General features: G+C 45.1%; 1 protein-coding gene across 3 annotated transcripts in view; it reads left to right on the forward strand.

The window, feature by feature from the left end:
• rap1gap2b (RAP1 GTPase activating protein 2b) overlaps window positions 1-13,983 on the forward strand; it is a 93,749-nt gene that overhangs the window by 44,945 nt on the left and 34,821 nt on the right. The window contains exons 3-12 of one of the 3 annotated variants that reach the window (XM_029701745.1): window positions 562-652; window positions 2,311-2,346; window positions 2,799-2,849; window positions 3,371-3,403; window positions 3,581-3,820; window positions 11,795-11,898; window positions 12,719-12,797; window positions 12,985-13,038; window positions 13,132-13,215; window positions 13,328-13,428. In XM_029701745.1, the coding sequence (XP_029557605.1) occupies window positions 562-652; window positions 2,311-2,346; window positions 2,799-2,849; window positions 3,371-3,403; window positions 3,581-3,820; window positions 11,795-11,898; window positions 12,719-12,797; window positions 12,985-13,038; window positions 13,132-13,215; window positions 13,328-13,428 (873 nt within the window). The remainder of the gene's footprint in view (window positions 1-561; window positions 653-2,310; window positions 2,347-2,798; window positions 2,850-3,370; window positions 3,404-3,580; window positions 3,821-11,794; window positions 11,899-12,718; window positions 12,798-12,984; window positions 13,039-13,131; window positions 13,216-13,327; window positions 13,429-13,983) is intronic. The other 2 variants (XM_029701746.1, XM_029701748.1) reach the window with 2 other exon arrangements.

The raw sequence follows: 13,983 nt of genomic DNA on the forward strand, positions 1-13,983 counted from the left end.
CCCGATCTCTCTCTCTAAGTTTATTTTTCTCTCTCTCTCCCCGTCTCTCTCTCTCTCTGTCTCTCTTTCTCTCCCCTGTCTCTCTCTCCTCCCCCGTCTGTCTCTCTTTCTCCCTGTCTCTCTCGCTCTCTGTCTCTTTTTCTCTCTCTCCTCCCGTCTCTCTCTCTCTGTCTCTCTTTCTCTCTCTCCCCATGTCTCTCTCTCTCTTTCTCTCTCTCTCTCCCCATCTCTCTCTCTCTCTGTCTCTCTTTCTCCCCGCTGTCTCTCTCTCTCTGTCTCTCTTTCTCTCTCTCTCTCTCCCCGTCTCTCTCTCTCCCCCGTCTCGCTCTCTCTCTGTCTCTCTTTGAATTTCCCTTTCCCCTTTCTATCTTTTTTCACTGTGCAGATGATAACAATGGTCAAACTAGGACATATTTAATTTCTGTGTCACACAGAGAAGTTTAGTACACATAATGATTGTTGTGTGGGTTTGTGATAGAACGAGGTAGACAGAGAGAGGACCGTTTTAAAGGTGTATTGTAGGAGTGATAACCGTTTTATTGTTGCTGTTGTTTGTTTTAGGAAGCAGGAGAGAGAGCTGCTGACCATCTCTAATGTTCCCCTGGCAGACTGCCCCCCCTCTCCTCCGCGCACCGCACCCCCCACCATGAAGGTAACACACACTCAAGCACACACACACATGCACGCACACATACACACACACACATAGAAGCACGCACACACACACACACACGCACATAGAAACACACACGCACACATACACACACCCACACAGGCATAGAGAATGGAGAAGGAGAGAGAACCAGTTTCCAATGGACCATCCCCAGCAGGTAGTATGACGTTTTGAATGTGTACACTTATGTAAATGTATATCCGTTATCGGCATTGCGTTCTCGACCTTTGATTTCTTGTGCCACAGTATGCTGTATGTGATGATTGTGTGTGAGAGAGTGCTTGTAAATGTGTGTTGGGTTCTGTGTGTGTGAAATCAACACTCCTAGGTATATGCATTCATAGAAACAAACGTTACTGCAGTACATATCCTACTATGTCTACAGTATGTGTAATGTAGGAGTTGGCTGTTGTTCAGCTGAACATTTCAACAATATACAGATTGTATGCAGCTGAGTAGGGATATATGAATGCTGTTCTTAAGCACAACGCAAGCGGCGTGACTGGATACAGCAATTAACTGTGGTACATTGGCCATATACCACAAACTCTCGAGGTGCCTTATTGCTATTATAAACTGGTTACCAATATAATTTGTTTTTGGTAACCAGTTTATAATAGCAATAAGGCACCTCAGGGGTTTGTGATATATGGCCAATATACCACAGGCTGTGTCCAGGCACTCCGCGTTGCATCATGCGTAAGAACAGCCCTTAGCCGTGGTATATTGGCCATATACCACAGCTCCTCATGCCTTATTGCTTAAATATACCACAGCTTTCAGCCAATCAGCATTCAGGGCTCAAACCACACAGTTTATAATAGCTGTTAGAGTACAGTCTACAGTCAGGGTCTATTTCAGTGAAATGCTGGGTCATCCGAGTCCGGCCTGGGAGGGAGTGATGTGTCTCTGCTGCTTCTGCAGCCAGAGATACTGGATATAATGACGAGACGCTTGTGTCTCCACCCTAACAATTGGATTCGTTGACCACAACGTGGAACGGCGGGCTATCAAGCTCCCACCTATTCCTCTCTTTGGATTGGTGGATACATCTCGTTATTTTAATACATTTTTGAATATTCTAGGAGGGGTATTGACGTATTAAATGGAGAGTGAGATGCTATGCTACCCTCATGAATATGCATAGATCATCTCGAATTTAAACAGGGACAACTCCGATATAAAGTGTTTTTTCTCAAAGTTGCTGGGATGTCACTTGCATCACATTTATATCAGTACACTCGTAACAACCTAAGCATTAACAAACTTCTACTCGATCAAATAAGCCTCATGTATCAAAATAACAATACATTTTTATCTTGACTAAATTCAACGCTCTCTCATTGACCCCCATACAAAAACTCCTCACTTGGCAGTATGCCAAGTTATTTTCACTTGGACAGATTTTGGAATGAGTAGAACTTCTCACTCTGCCTCTTCCTCTCCGCTGCAGTTCAGTCAGGACCAGGAAGTGATGTGATAAGAAGCGATGTCAGAGAAATGGCCCAAAAAATGACTTTAAAAGAGTGAGAAAGAATCTCACTTCTTTCTCTCTCTCTCTCTCTCTCTCTCTCTCTCTCTCTCTCTCTCTCTCTCTCTCTCTCTCTCTCTCTCTCTCTCTCTCTCTCTCTCTCCAGTCTGCCCATTTCTTCGACATGATGGAGAAGATGGAGGTAAGCATGAAACTCCTGCCGTCTGTGTCTGTCTGATTAATAACCCAGAATCCTCCAGGTGACAACAGAACTGATAATAAGGTCACAGGTCAAAGGTTACCAAGAGGTCATCAGGGGGTTCATGACCTTTGACACTTCCCAGAATGCATTGTCAGTCATTATATATAGCAACAAGGTTTCAGAACCATTCACTCTACACTCTTACTACTATGCTTTTAATATTATCTTATTTGTGCTTTCTAACGCCTACAATCCTTATTCTCATAAATCACAACTCCAAACATCTCACCCTCATAAATATCCAACATCCTTTCCCTAAACCTCTATCCCTTACATCCTAACCCCTTGCCTCCAAATCACACCATACCGACCTACCCAACCCCCCAACCTTCTGACCCTGACTTCTAACATCTACCCCATACATGGCACGTATAACCCCTAACTCCCCTAAGCAGGTACCAGAGGTAGCAGAAAAAACAGTGGCTGGTCCTCAGAGACTGAAGGTGTGGACAGCCTACCTGTCTGTCTGTCTGTCTGTCTGTCTGTCTGTCTGTCTGTCTGTCTGTCTGTCTGTCTGTCTGTCTGTCTGTCTGTCTGTCTGTCTGTCTGTCTGTCCTCATATCCATCCGTTCACTGAATGTACTGTATATAGTGGAAATTGACTATGAATGACTTTCATACCTCTTTATTTACAAACTCATATTCTCTGTTGTCATTCATTCATTTAGACGGTCCTTATCCCATTCACCAATGATTTGAAAAGTCAAGTAAAGTTTATTTGAGCTTTTAGTTCAGACAGTAATGCATGTGAGTTTGCTTGTCTTTGTGGTGTAAAAACATAAAGCACTAATTTATTCATTCTACATTGTTACAAGAGAAAGACAAAAAACACCTCATGGTCATATTTATTTTGTGTCGAGCTCATCTTGTCCTTTGTGTTAGCTGCTTTTCAAATCTTTGTACAGACTACTGTGTGTGTGTGTGTTGTATGTACAGCCGAACCTGATTCCACTCTCTCTTACAGGATGACTACATCCCATACCCCAGGATAGAGGAGGTACATCAGCAAACTGATAACATGCAGACATACTGACAGACACACACACACACACACACACACACACACACACACACACACACACACACACACACACACACACACACACACACACACACACACACACACACACACACACAGATGATGGTTCTTACTCTGTTATTTGTCTCTCCCCAGGTGCTGGAGAGGGGTGGTCCGTACCCCCAGGTGATCCTGCCAGAGTTTGGGGGATACTGGATCGAGGACCCTGACACCCTCGTCCCCACACCCCCTTCTCAGTACCCCAGCCTGTGTGACAGGGGGGATGGCGGAGGGGGAGGAGAAGGGGAAGAGGGGGACGCTGCCCAAGTGGGTTATGGGTACCGGCTGGAGAGTAACGACGCAGCACGCGCCTACAGGAAGCACTTCCTGGGCAAGGTCAGTGACATGGGAACACATCACTTTTTTCTCTGACCTGTAACATGTCAATAATTTAAATACTGTGCTGCCTAATGTGCGTCTCAAAATGCACCCTATTCCCAATATGCATTCAGAGTGTATTCACACCACTTGACTTTTTCAATATTTTGTTGTGTTACGAAGTGGGATTAAAATGTATTTAATTGTCATTTATGATCAACGATCTACATAACATACTCTGTAATGTTGAAGGCAGCTAGCCTAGTGGTTAGAGCGTTGGGCCAGTAACCAAAAGGTTGCTAGATCAAATCCCTGATCTAACGAGGTAAAAATCTGTCATTTTGCCCCTGAACTGTTCCCCAGTAGGCCGTCATTGTAAATAAGAATTTGCTCTTAACTGACTTGCCTAGGTAAATAAAGGTTACACATGTTAAAGTGGAATAAAAATTCTTACATTTGTAAAAAAAATATATATGTATTTTGATTAGATATTTATTCAACCCCCTGAGCCGCCTGCTATAGACCAACCTCGGCCCCCAGCTGTGCTCTGGACACCATATGTGAACTGATTGCCCCCCATCTATCTTCAGAGCTCGTGCTGCTAGGTGACCTAAACTGGGACATGCTTAACACCCCAGCCATCCTACAATCCAAGCTCGATGCCCTCAATCTCACACAAATTATTAATGAACTCACCAGGTACCACCCCAAAGCCGTAAACACGGGCACCCTCATAGATATCATCCTAACCAACTTGCACTCTAAATACACCTTTGCTGTTTTCAACCAAGATCTCAGCGATAACTGCCTCATTGCCTACATCCGTAATGGGTCAGCGGTCAAATGATCTCCACTCATCACTGTCAAACACTCCTTGAAACATTTCAGCGAGCAAGCCTTTCTAATCGACCTGGCCCGGGTATCCTGGAAGAATATTGACCTCATCCCGTCAGTAGAGGATGCCTGGTTATTTTTTTTAAATGCCTTCCTCTCCATCTTAAATAAGCATGCCCCATTCAAGAAATTTTGAACCAGGAACAGATATAGCCCTTGGTTCTCTCCCAGACCTGACTGCCTTTAACCAACACAAAAACATCCTGTGGCGTTCTGCATTAGCACCGAACAGCCCCCGTGATATGCAACTTTTCAGGGAAGTTGGAAACCAATATACACAGGTAGTTAGAAAAGCCAAGGCTAGCTTTTTCAAGCAGAAATTTGCTTCCTGCAACACAAACTCAAAAAAGTTCTGGGACACTGTAAAGTTCATGGAGAATAAGAACACCTCCTCCCAGCTGCCCATTGCACTGAGGATAGGAAACTCTATCACCACCGATAAACCCACTATAATTGAGAATTTCAATAAGCATTTTTCTACAGCTGGCCATGCTTTCCACCTGGCTACCCATACCGCAGTCAACAGCACTGCACCCCCCACAGCTACTCGCCCAAGCCTTCCCCATTTCTCCTTCTCCCAAATCCATTCAGCTGATGTTCTGAAAGAGCTGCAAAATCTGGACCCCTACAAATCAGCCGGGCTAGACAATCTGGACCCTTTCTTTCTAAAATTATCTGCCGAAATTGTTGCAACCCCTATTACTAGCCTGTTCAACCTCTCTTTCGTGTCGTCTGAGATTCCAAAAGATTGGAAAGCAGCTGCTGTCATCCCCCTCTTCAAAGGAGGGGACACTCTTGACCCAAACTGCTACAGACCTATATCTATCCTACCCTGCCTTTCTAAGGTCTTCGAAAGCCAAGTCAACAAACCGACCATTTCGAATCCCACCGCACCTTCTCCGCTATGCAATCTGGTTTCAGAGCTGGTCATGGGTGCACCTCAGCCACGCTCAAGGTCCTAAACGATATCGTAACCGCCATCGATAAGAAACAATACTGTGCTGCCGTATTCATTGACCTGGCCAAAGCTTTTGACTCTGTCAATCACCACATCCTCATCGGCAGACTCAATAGCCTTGGTTTCTCAAATGATTGCCTCGCCTGGTTCACCAACTACTTCTCTGATAGAGTCCAGTGTGTCAAATTGGAGGGCCTGTTGTCCGGACCTCTGGTAGTCTCTATGGGGGTGCCACAAGGTTCAATTCTTGGGCCAACTCTTTTCTCTGTATACATCAATGATGTCGCTCTTGCTGCTGGTGAGTCTCTGATCCACCTCTACGCAGACGACATCATTCTGTATACTTCTGGCCCTTGTTTGGACACTGTGTTAACAACCCTCCAGACGAGCTTCAATGCCATACAACTCTCTTCCGTGGCCTCCAACTGCTCTTAAATACAAGTAAAACTAAATGCATGCTCTTCAACCGATCGCTGCCTGCACTTGCCCGCCTGTCCAGCATCACTACTCTGGACGGTTCTGACTTGTGGACAACTACAAATACGTGCAGGCAGCGATCGGTTGTGGACAACTACAAATACGTAGGTGTCTGGTTAGACTGTAAACTCTCCTTCCAGACTCACATCAAATCCAAAGTTAAATCTAGAATTGGCTTCCTATTTTGCAACAAAGCATCCTTTACTCATGGTGCCAAACATACCCTTGTAAAACTGACCATCCTACCGATCCTCGACTTCGGCGATGTCATTTACAAAATAGCCTCCAATACCCTACTCAATAAACTGGATGCAGTCTATCACAGTGCCATCCGTTTTGTCACCAAAGCCCCATATACTACCCACCACTGCGACCTGTACGCTCTCGTTGGCTGGCCCTCGCTTCATACTCGTCGCCAAACCCACTGTCTCCAGGTCATCTACAAGACCCTGCTAGGTAAAGTCCCCCCTTATCTCCGCTCACTGGTCACCATAGCAGCACCCACCTGTAGCACGCGCTCCAGCAGGTATATCTCTCTGGTCACCCCCAAAGCCAATTCCTCCTTTGGCCGTCTCTCCTTCCAGTTCTCTGCTGCCAATGACTGGAACGAACTACAAAAATCTCTGAAACTGGAAACACTTATCTCCCCTAATCTATTTATTTATTTATTTATTTTGCTCCTTTGCACCCCATTATTTCTATTTATACTTTGCACTTTCTTCTACTACACATCTACCATTCCAGTGTTTTACTTGCTATTGTCACGTCCTGACCAGTAAAAGGGGTTGTTTGTTATTGTAGTTTGGTCAGGGCGTGGCAGGGGGGTGTTTGTTTTATGTGTTTCGGGTTTTTTTGGTTAATGTTCTATGTTAGTATATTTATATGTTCGTTCTAGTTTTTCTATTTCTATGTTTAGTTTATTGGGTTGACCTTCAATTGGAGGCAGCTGTTCCTCGTTGCCTCTAATTGAAGGTCCTATTTAGTAGGGGTGTACTTTCATGGGTTTCTGTGGGTAGTTGTTCCATGTGTAGCTGTGTGCCTCACAGGACTGTTTCTTCGTCGTTGTTTTGATTGAAGTGTTTTGTTTTGTTTTCTTCTCAATAAATAATAAGATGAGTTTACACATTCCCGCTGCGCCTTGGTCCCATCCTTATGACGAACGTGCCGTGCCGTGCTAGAGTGGGCATCCAGCCAGGTAGGAGTATGCCTGCGCAGTACATCTGGCCACCAGTACATCTCCTAGGCCCAGGCTACCCTACGCCTGCTCTACGCACGGCAGCCATCAGGCCTCTGCACAGCCCAGTTCGCCCGGTGCCAGCCAGGACGGGTGGTGCAGGCTGTGCGCTCCAGACCTCTAGTGCTTGTTCATGGCCCGGTGTATCCAGTTCCTGCTCCTCGCACTAGCCCTGAGGTGCGTGTCTCTAGTCTGGCGCCTCCAAAGTCAGCACCACGCACCAGGCCTCCAGTGCGTCAGCCCAGTCCAGTACGTCCTGTTCCTGCTCCTCGCACTAGCCTTGAGGTGCGTGTATCCAGTCTGGTCCCTCCAGTACCAGCCCCACGCACCAGGCCTGTAGTGCGCCTGTCCAGTCCAGAGCTTCTGGAGACAGTTCCCCGTCCAGAGCTTCCGGAGACAGTTCCCCATCCAGAGCTTCCGGCGACGTCCTACAGTCTGGAGCCTGCAAAGACGGCCCACAGTCCGGAACCGACAGAGACGGCCCACAGTCCGGAACCGTCAGAGACGGCCCACCGTCCGGAGGCTGCAGAGACGGCCCACAGTCCGGAGGCTGCAGAGACGGCCAACAGTCCGGAGGCTGCAGAGACGGCCCACAGTCCGGAGGCTGCAGAGACGGCCCACAGTCCGGAGGCTGCAGAGACGGCCCACAGTCCGGAGGCTGCAGAGACGGCCCACAGTCCGGAGGCTGCAGAGACGGCCCACAGTCCGGAGGCTGCAGAGACGGCCCACAGTCCGGAACCGGCGTAGCCAGAGTCGCCCGACAGTCCGGAACCGGCGCAGCCAGAGTCGCCCGACAGTCCGGAACCGGCGCAGCCAGAGTCGCCCGACAGTCCGGAACCGGCGCAGCCAGAGTCGCCCGACAGTCCGGAACCGGCGCAGCCAGAGTCGCCCTCCAGTCCGGAGCTCCCAGAGTCGCCCTCCAGCCCAAGGTCTCCAGCGACGCGCCTTAGCCCTGAGCCTTCAGCGGGGGTGGACAGGTTAGGTTGGGGACTAAGGCCGGAGCCTGAGCCACCTGCATAGTAGGAGGATTGGGGAGGGGTGGTATAGCACAAGAACCTTCGGTGACAGTGGCCACCCTCCCTTCCCTCCCTTTAGTTTGGGATTATTATTGTTTTGGGGTTTATTCTTGTGTTTTTTGTTTGAGGTGCATCCGGGGTCTGCACCTTTGGGGGGGGTACTGTCACGTCCTGACCAGTAAAAGGGGTTGTTTGTTATTGTAGTTTGGTCAGGGCGTGGCGGGGGGTGTTTGTTTTATGTGTTTCGGGGATTTTTGGTTAATGTTCTATGTCAGTATATTTCTATGTTCATTCTAGTTTTTCTATTTCTATGTTTAGTTTATTGGGTTGACCTTCAATTGGAGGCAGCTGTTCCTGTTTTTTCATTGGTTTTTGTGGGTAGTTGTTCCATGTGTAGCTGTGTACCTCACAGGACTGTTTCTTCGTCGTTGTTTTGATTCAAGTGTTTTGTTTCGTTTTCTTCTCAATAAATAAGATGAGTTTACACATTCCCGCTGCGCCTTGGTCCCATCCTTACGATGAACGTGACAGCTACATTCACCAGTTGTCCTCTGAATCATTTAGATGTTCATTGGCAAACTTCAGACGGGCATGTATATGTATTCTTGAGCAGGGGGACCTTGCGGGCACTGCAGGATTTCAGTCCTTCACAGCGTAGTGTGTTACCAATTGTTTTCTTGGTGACAATGGTCCCAGCTGCCTTGAGATCATTGACAAGATCCTCCCGTGTAGTTCTGGGCTGATTCCTCACCGTTCTCATGATTATTGCAACCCCACGAGGTGAGATCTTGCATGGAGCCCCAGGCCGAGAGATATTGACAGTTATTTTGTGTTTCTTCCATTTGCAAATAATCGCACCAAATGTTGTCACCTTCTCACCAAGCTGCTTGGCGATGGTCTTGTAACCCATTCCAGCCTTGTGTAGGTCTACAATCTTGTCCCTGACAACCTTGGAGAGCACTTTGGTCTTGGCCATGGTGGAGAGTTTGGAATCTGATTGATTGATTGCTTCTGTGGACATGTGTCTTTTTTACAGGTAATAAGCTGCGGTTAGGAGCACTCCCTTTAAGAGTGTGCTCCTAATCTCAGCTCGTTACTTGTATAAAATACACCTGGGAGCCAGAAATCTTTCTGATTGAGAGGGAAATTCTTATTTCCTTCATTAAGATGCAAATCAATTTATAAAATTTTTGACATGTGTTTTTCTGGATATTTTGGTTGTTATTCTGTCTCTCACTGTTCAAATAAACCTATCATTAAAATTATAGACTGATCTTTTCTTTATCAGTGGGCAAACATACAAAATCAGCAGGGGATCAAATAGTTTTTTCACCCACGTATATTGTATTTACTTTGCCACCATGGCCTTTTTGCCTTTACCTCCCTTATCTCACCACATTTGCTCACATTGTTTATAGACTTATTTTTCTACTGTATTATTGACTGTATGTTTATTTTACTCCATGTGTAACTCTGTATTGTATGTGTCGAACTGCTTTGCTTTATCTTGGCCAGGTCGCAATTGTAAATGAGAACTTGTTCTCAACTTGCCTACCTGGTTAAATAAAGGTGAAATAAATAAAAAATAAAAAAATAAAATAGAATCACCTTTGGCAGCGATAACAGCTGTGAGTTTTTCTGGGAAGGCTCTAAGAGCTTTCCACACTTGGATTGTGCAACATTTGGCCTTTATTCTTTTAAACATTCTGCATGCTCTGTCAAATTGGTTGTTGTTAAATTATTTTCAAAATTCTTCGAGCTCTGTCAAATTGGTTCTTGATAATTGCTAGACAACCATTTTCAAGTCTTGCCATAGATTTTCAAGCAGATTTAAGTCAAAACTCTAACTCAGCCACTCACTTTCTTCTTGGTAAGCAAATACAGTGTAGATTTTCCCTTGTGTTTTAGGTTATTGTCCTCCTGAAAGTTAAATTCATCTCCCAGTGTCTGGTGGAAAGCAGACTGAACCAAGTTTTCCTCTAGGGCTTTGACTGTGCTTAGCTCAATTCCGTTTTTTTTAAATCCTGAAAAACACCTCAGTCCTTAACGATTACAATCATACCCATAACATCATGCAGCCACCACTATGCTGAAAGTATGGAGAGTGGTACTCAGTAATGTGTTGTACTAGATTTTCCCCAAGCACAACACTTTGTATTCAGGACAAAAAGTGCATTGCTTTGCCACATTTTTTGGCAGTATTACTTTTGTGCCTTGTTGCAAACAGGATACATGTTTTTATTTATTTTTATTTTGTACAAGCTTCCTTCTTTTCAGTCTGTCAATTAGGTTAGTATTGTGGAGTAACTACAATGGTGTTGATCCAACCTCAGTTTTCTCCTATCACTGCCATTAAACTCTGTAACTGGTTTAAAGTCCCCATTGGCCTCATGGTGAAATCCCTGAGCAGTTTCAAATCAAATCAAATCAAATTGTATTTATATAGCCCTTCGTATATCAGCTGAAATCTCAAAGTGCTGTACAGAAACCCAGCCTAAAACCCCAAACAGCAAGCAATGCATGTGAAAGAGGCACGGTGGCTAGGAAAAACTCCCTAGGAAAAACTCCCTAGAAAGGCCAAAAACCTAGGAAGAAACCTAGAGAGGAACCAGGCTATGAGGGGTGGCCAGTCTTCTGGCTGTTTCCTTTCTTTCCTTTCTCCTTTCTTTCCGACAACATAGTTAGGAAGGACGCATTAATCTTTGGAGTGAATGGGTGTACTGATACACCATCCAAAGTGTAATTAATAACTACACCATGCTCAAAGGGATATTCAATGTCTGCATTTTCTTATTTTTATCCATCTAGCAATAGGTGCCCTTTTTTATGAGGCATTGGAAAACCTCCCTGGTCTTTGTGGTTGAAGCTGTGTTTGATATTCACTGCTTGACTGAAAGACCTAACAAATAATTGTATGTGTGGGGTACAGAGATGAGATAGTCATTACAAAATTATGTTATTAAACACTATTATGGCACGCGGAGTGAGTCCATGCAACTTATGTGACTTGTTAAGCACATTTTTACTCCTGAATTTATGTAGGCTTGCCATAACAAAAGGGGTTGAATACTTATTGACTCAAGACAATTATGAAAAACATAATTCCACATTGGTGTTATAGGGTACTGTGTGTAGGCCAGTGACAAAAAAATGTCAATTTAATCCATTTTAAAAAGTCTAGGGGTGTGAATACGCTCTGAAGGCACTGTAGTGCACTGCTTTTGACCAGAGCCCTATGGGTCTTATACTTTCTGTTAATGTATCACATTCTGACCATTCTCTCTAACTCTGTAGAGTATAAACACTTACACTGTCCTATTCTTTCAGTGTTACGTACTGTTCATGTTGTCCTATATTTTTCTGTGCTTGTCTGTTTCCTATAAATGTTGTCCTATTCCCTCTCTGTGTGATAGGACCACTTGAATTTTTACTGCATGGCCAGTAGTCATGGCAACCTCATTCTGTCTGTGAAACACGAGGAAGTGAAGGGTCAGGAGTATCTACATGTCATCCTCAGGTAAGAACACAACACACCTGAACACACCTGAACACACCTGAACACTCCTGAACACAACTGATCATTACACACCGTTTGTGACAGCTCACACCTAACATGAGTAAGAAAAACATGCACAATTTCAAATCAAATTGAATTTGTCACATGCACCGAATACAACAGGTGTAGTAGACCTTACAGTGAAATGCTTTACTTACAAGCCCTTAACCAACAATGCAGTTTTAAGAAAAATAAGAGTTAAGAAAAATATTTACTAAATTAACTAAAGTAAAAAATGTTATGTACAGGGGGTACCGGTACCGAGTCAGTGTACAGGTTAGTCGAGGTAATTGAGGTAATATGTACATGTAGGCAGGGGTAAAGTGACTACGCATAGATAATAAGCAACGAATAGCAGCAGCGTAAAAAAAGTCTGGGTAAGCATTTTATTAGCTGTTCAGCAGTCTTATGGCTTGGGCTAGATGCTGTTAAGCCTTTTGTCTCCAGCACCGCTTGCCGTACGGTAGCAGAGAGAACAGTCTATTACTGGCTGGAGTCTGGCAATTTTTAGGGCCTTCCTCTGACACCGCCGGTATAGAGGTCCTGGATGGCAGGGAGCTTGGCCCCAGTGATGTACTGGGCCGTACGCACTACCCTCTGTAGCGCCTTGCGGTCGGAGGCCGAGCAGTTGCCATACAATGCATCTCTCTCTCTCTCTCTCTCTCTCTCTCTCTCTCTCTCTCTCTCTCTCTCTCTCTCTCTCTCTCTCTCTCTCTCTCTCTCTCTCTCTCTCTCTCTCTCTCTCTCTCTCTCTCTCTCTCTCTCTCTCTCTCTCTCTCAGGTCTAGGATGAAAACAATGTATGATAGGATATCTCTAGCAGAACTTCCTGAGCTGCCTAGTGTCCCTCAACTAGCCAAGGTAACCAAACCACTACATAGTTACTACAGAAACCATAGGGGACCACCATATTTCTGGAGGATTTAGCAAATATTTTTGAATTATCTTGGTTCATTGAGATAAGATCTAGCTATGTACAGTGTACGTACATATCTTCCTAACTAAATGTTGTGTGTTTCGGTGGGTTCATAACTTGTTGTGTGTTCAGCTGCTGTGTGAGGATGCTGTTGGTCTCAGATTCAGTCCAGTTCTGTATCCCAAGGTGAGCTCAACTTCAGATACGCAGAAATACACGCAGTATATCACACCATGACCAACAACACTGCTCTAAATGATTACTCTGCGTATTTACCAGGCCTCCCAGCTTATAGTGAGCTATGATGAACATGAGGTGAACACCACCTTCAAATTTGGGGTCATCTACCAGAGGTTTGGACAGGTGAGTTTTCCTCTGTGTGTGTGCTGGAGTTTAGCTATGCTGTTTAGGTTTTAATAACAACCCAAAAAATAAATCTAACACTATTCTCTCTTTCTCAATGTCTGTCTGTCAGGTTTCGGAGGAGGAGTTGTTTAAAAACAGTGAGGAGACACCAGCCTTCACTGAGTTCCTCAGTTTACTGGGAGAGACTGTAGACCTACAGGACTTTAAAGGGTAAGAGGGGGGGTAAAGAGAGATAGAGACAGACAGAGAGAGAGGGAGTGGGCGGGGTAAAGAGAGAGAGAGACAGAGAGAGAGAGGAGGGGGAGAAGGGAGGGAGACAGAGAAGCCATCGCCTATAGAGAGATGAACCTGAAGAAGAGACAGAGCTGGCTGGGGCTCTAAGCAAGCTGGTCCTGGGGCTCTGTTCACAAACAAACCCCACAGAGACCCAGGACAACAACACAATTAGACCCATCCAAATCATGAGAAAACAAAAAGATAATTACTTGACACATTGGAAAGAATTAACAAAAAAACCAGAGCAACCTAGAATGCTATTTGGCCCTAAAGAGACTCAGTGAGCATAGCCTTGCTATTGAGAAAGGCCATCGTAGGCAGACCTGGCTCTCAAGAGAAGACAGGCTATGTGCACACTGCCCAAAAGATGAGGTGGAAACTGAGATGCACTTCCTAACCTCCTACAAAATGTATAACAACATTAGAGACACATATTTCCCTCCGATTACACAGTTCCACAAAGAATTTGAAAACAAACCCAATTTTGAT

Source organism: Salmo trutta, chromosome 19, assembly GCF_901001165.1.
Source record: "Salmo trutta chromosome 19, fSalTru1.1, whole genome shotgun sequence".
In the NCBI taxonomy this organism is placed as follows: domain Eukaryota; kingdom Metazoa; phylum Chordata; class Actinopteri; order Salmoniformes; family Salmonidae; genus Salmo; species Salmo trutta.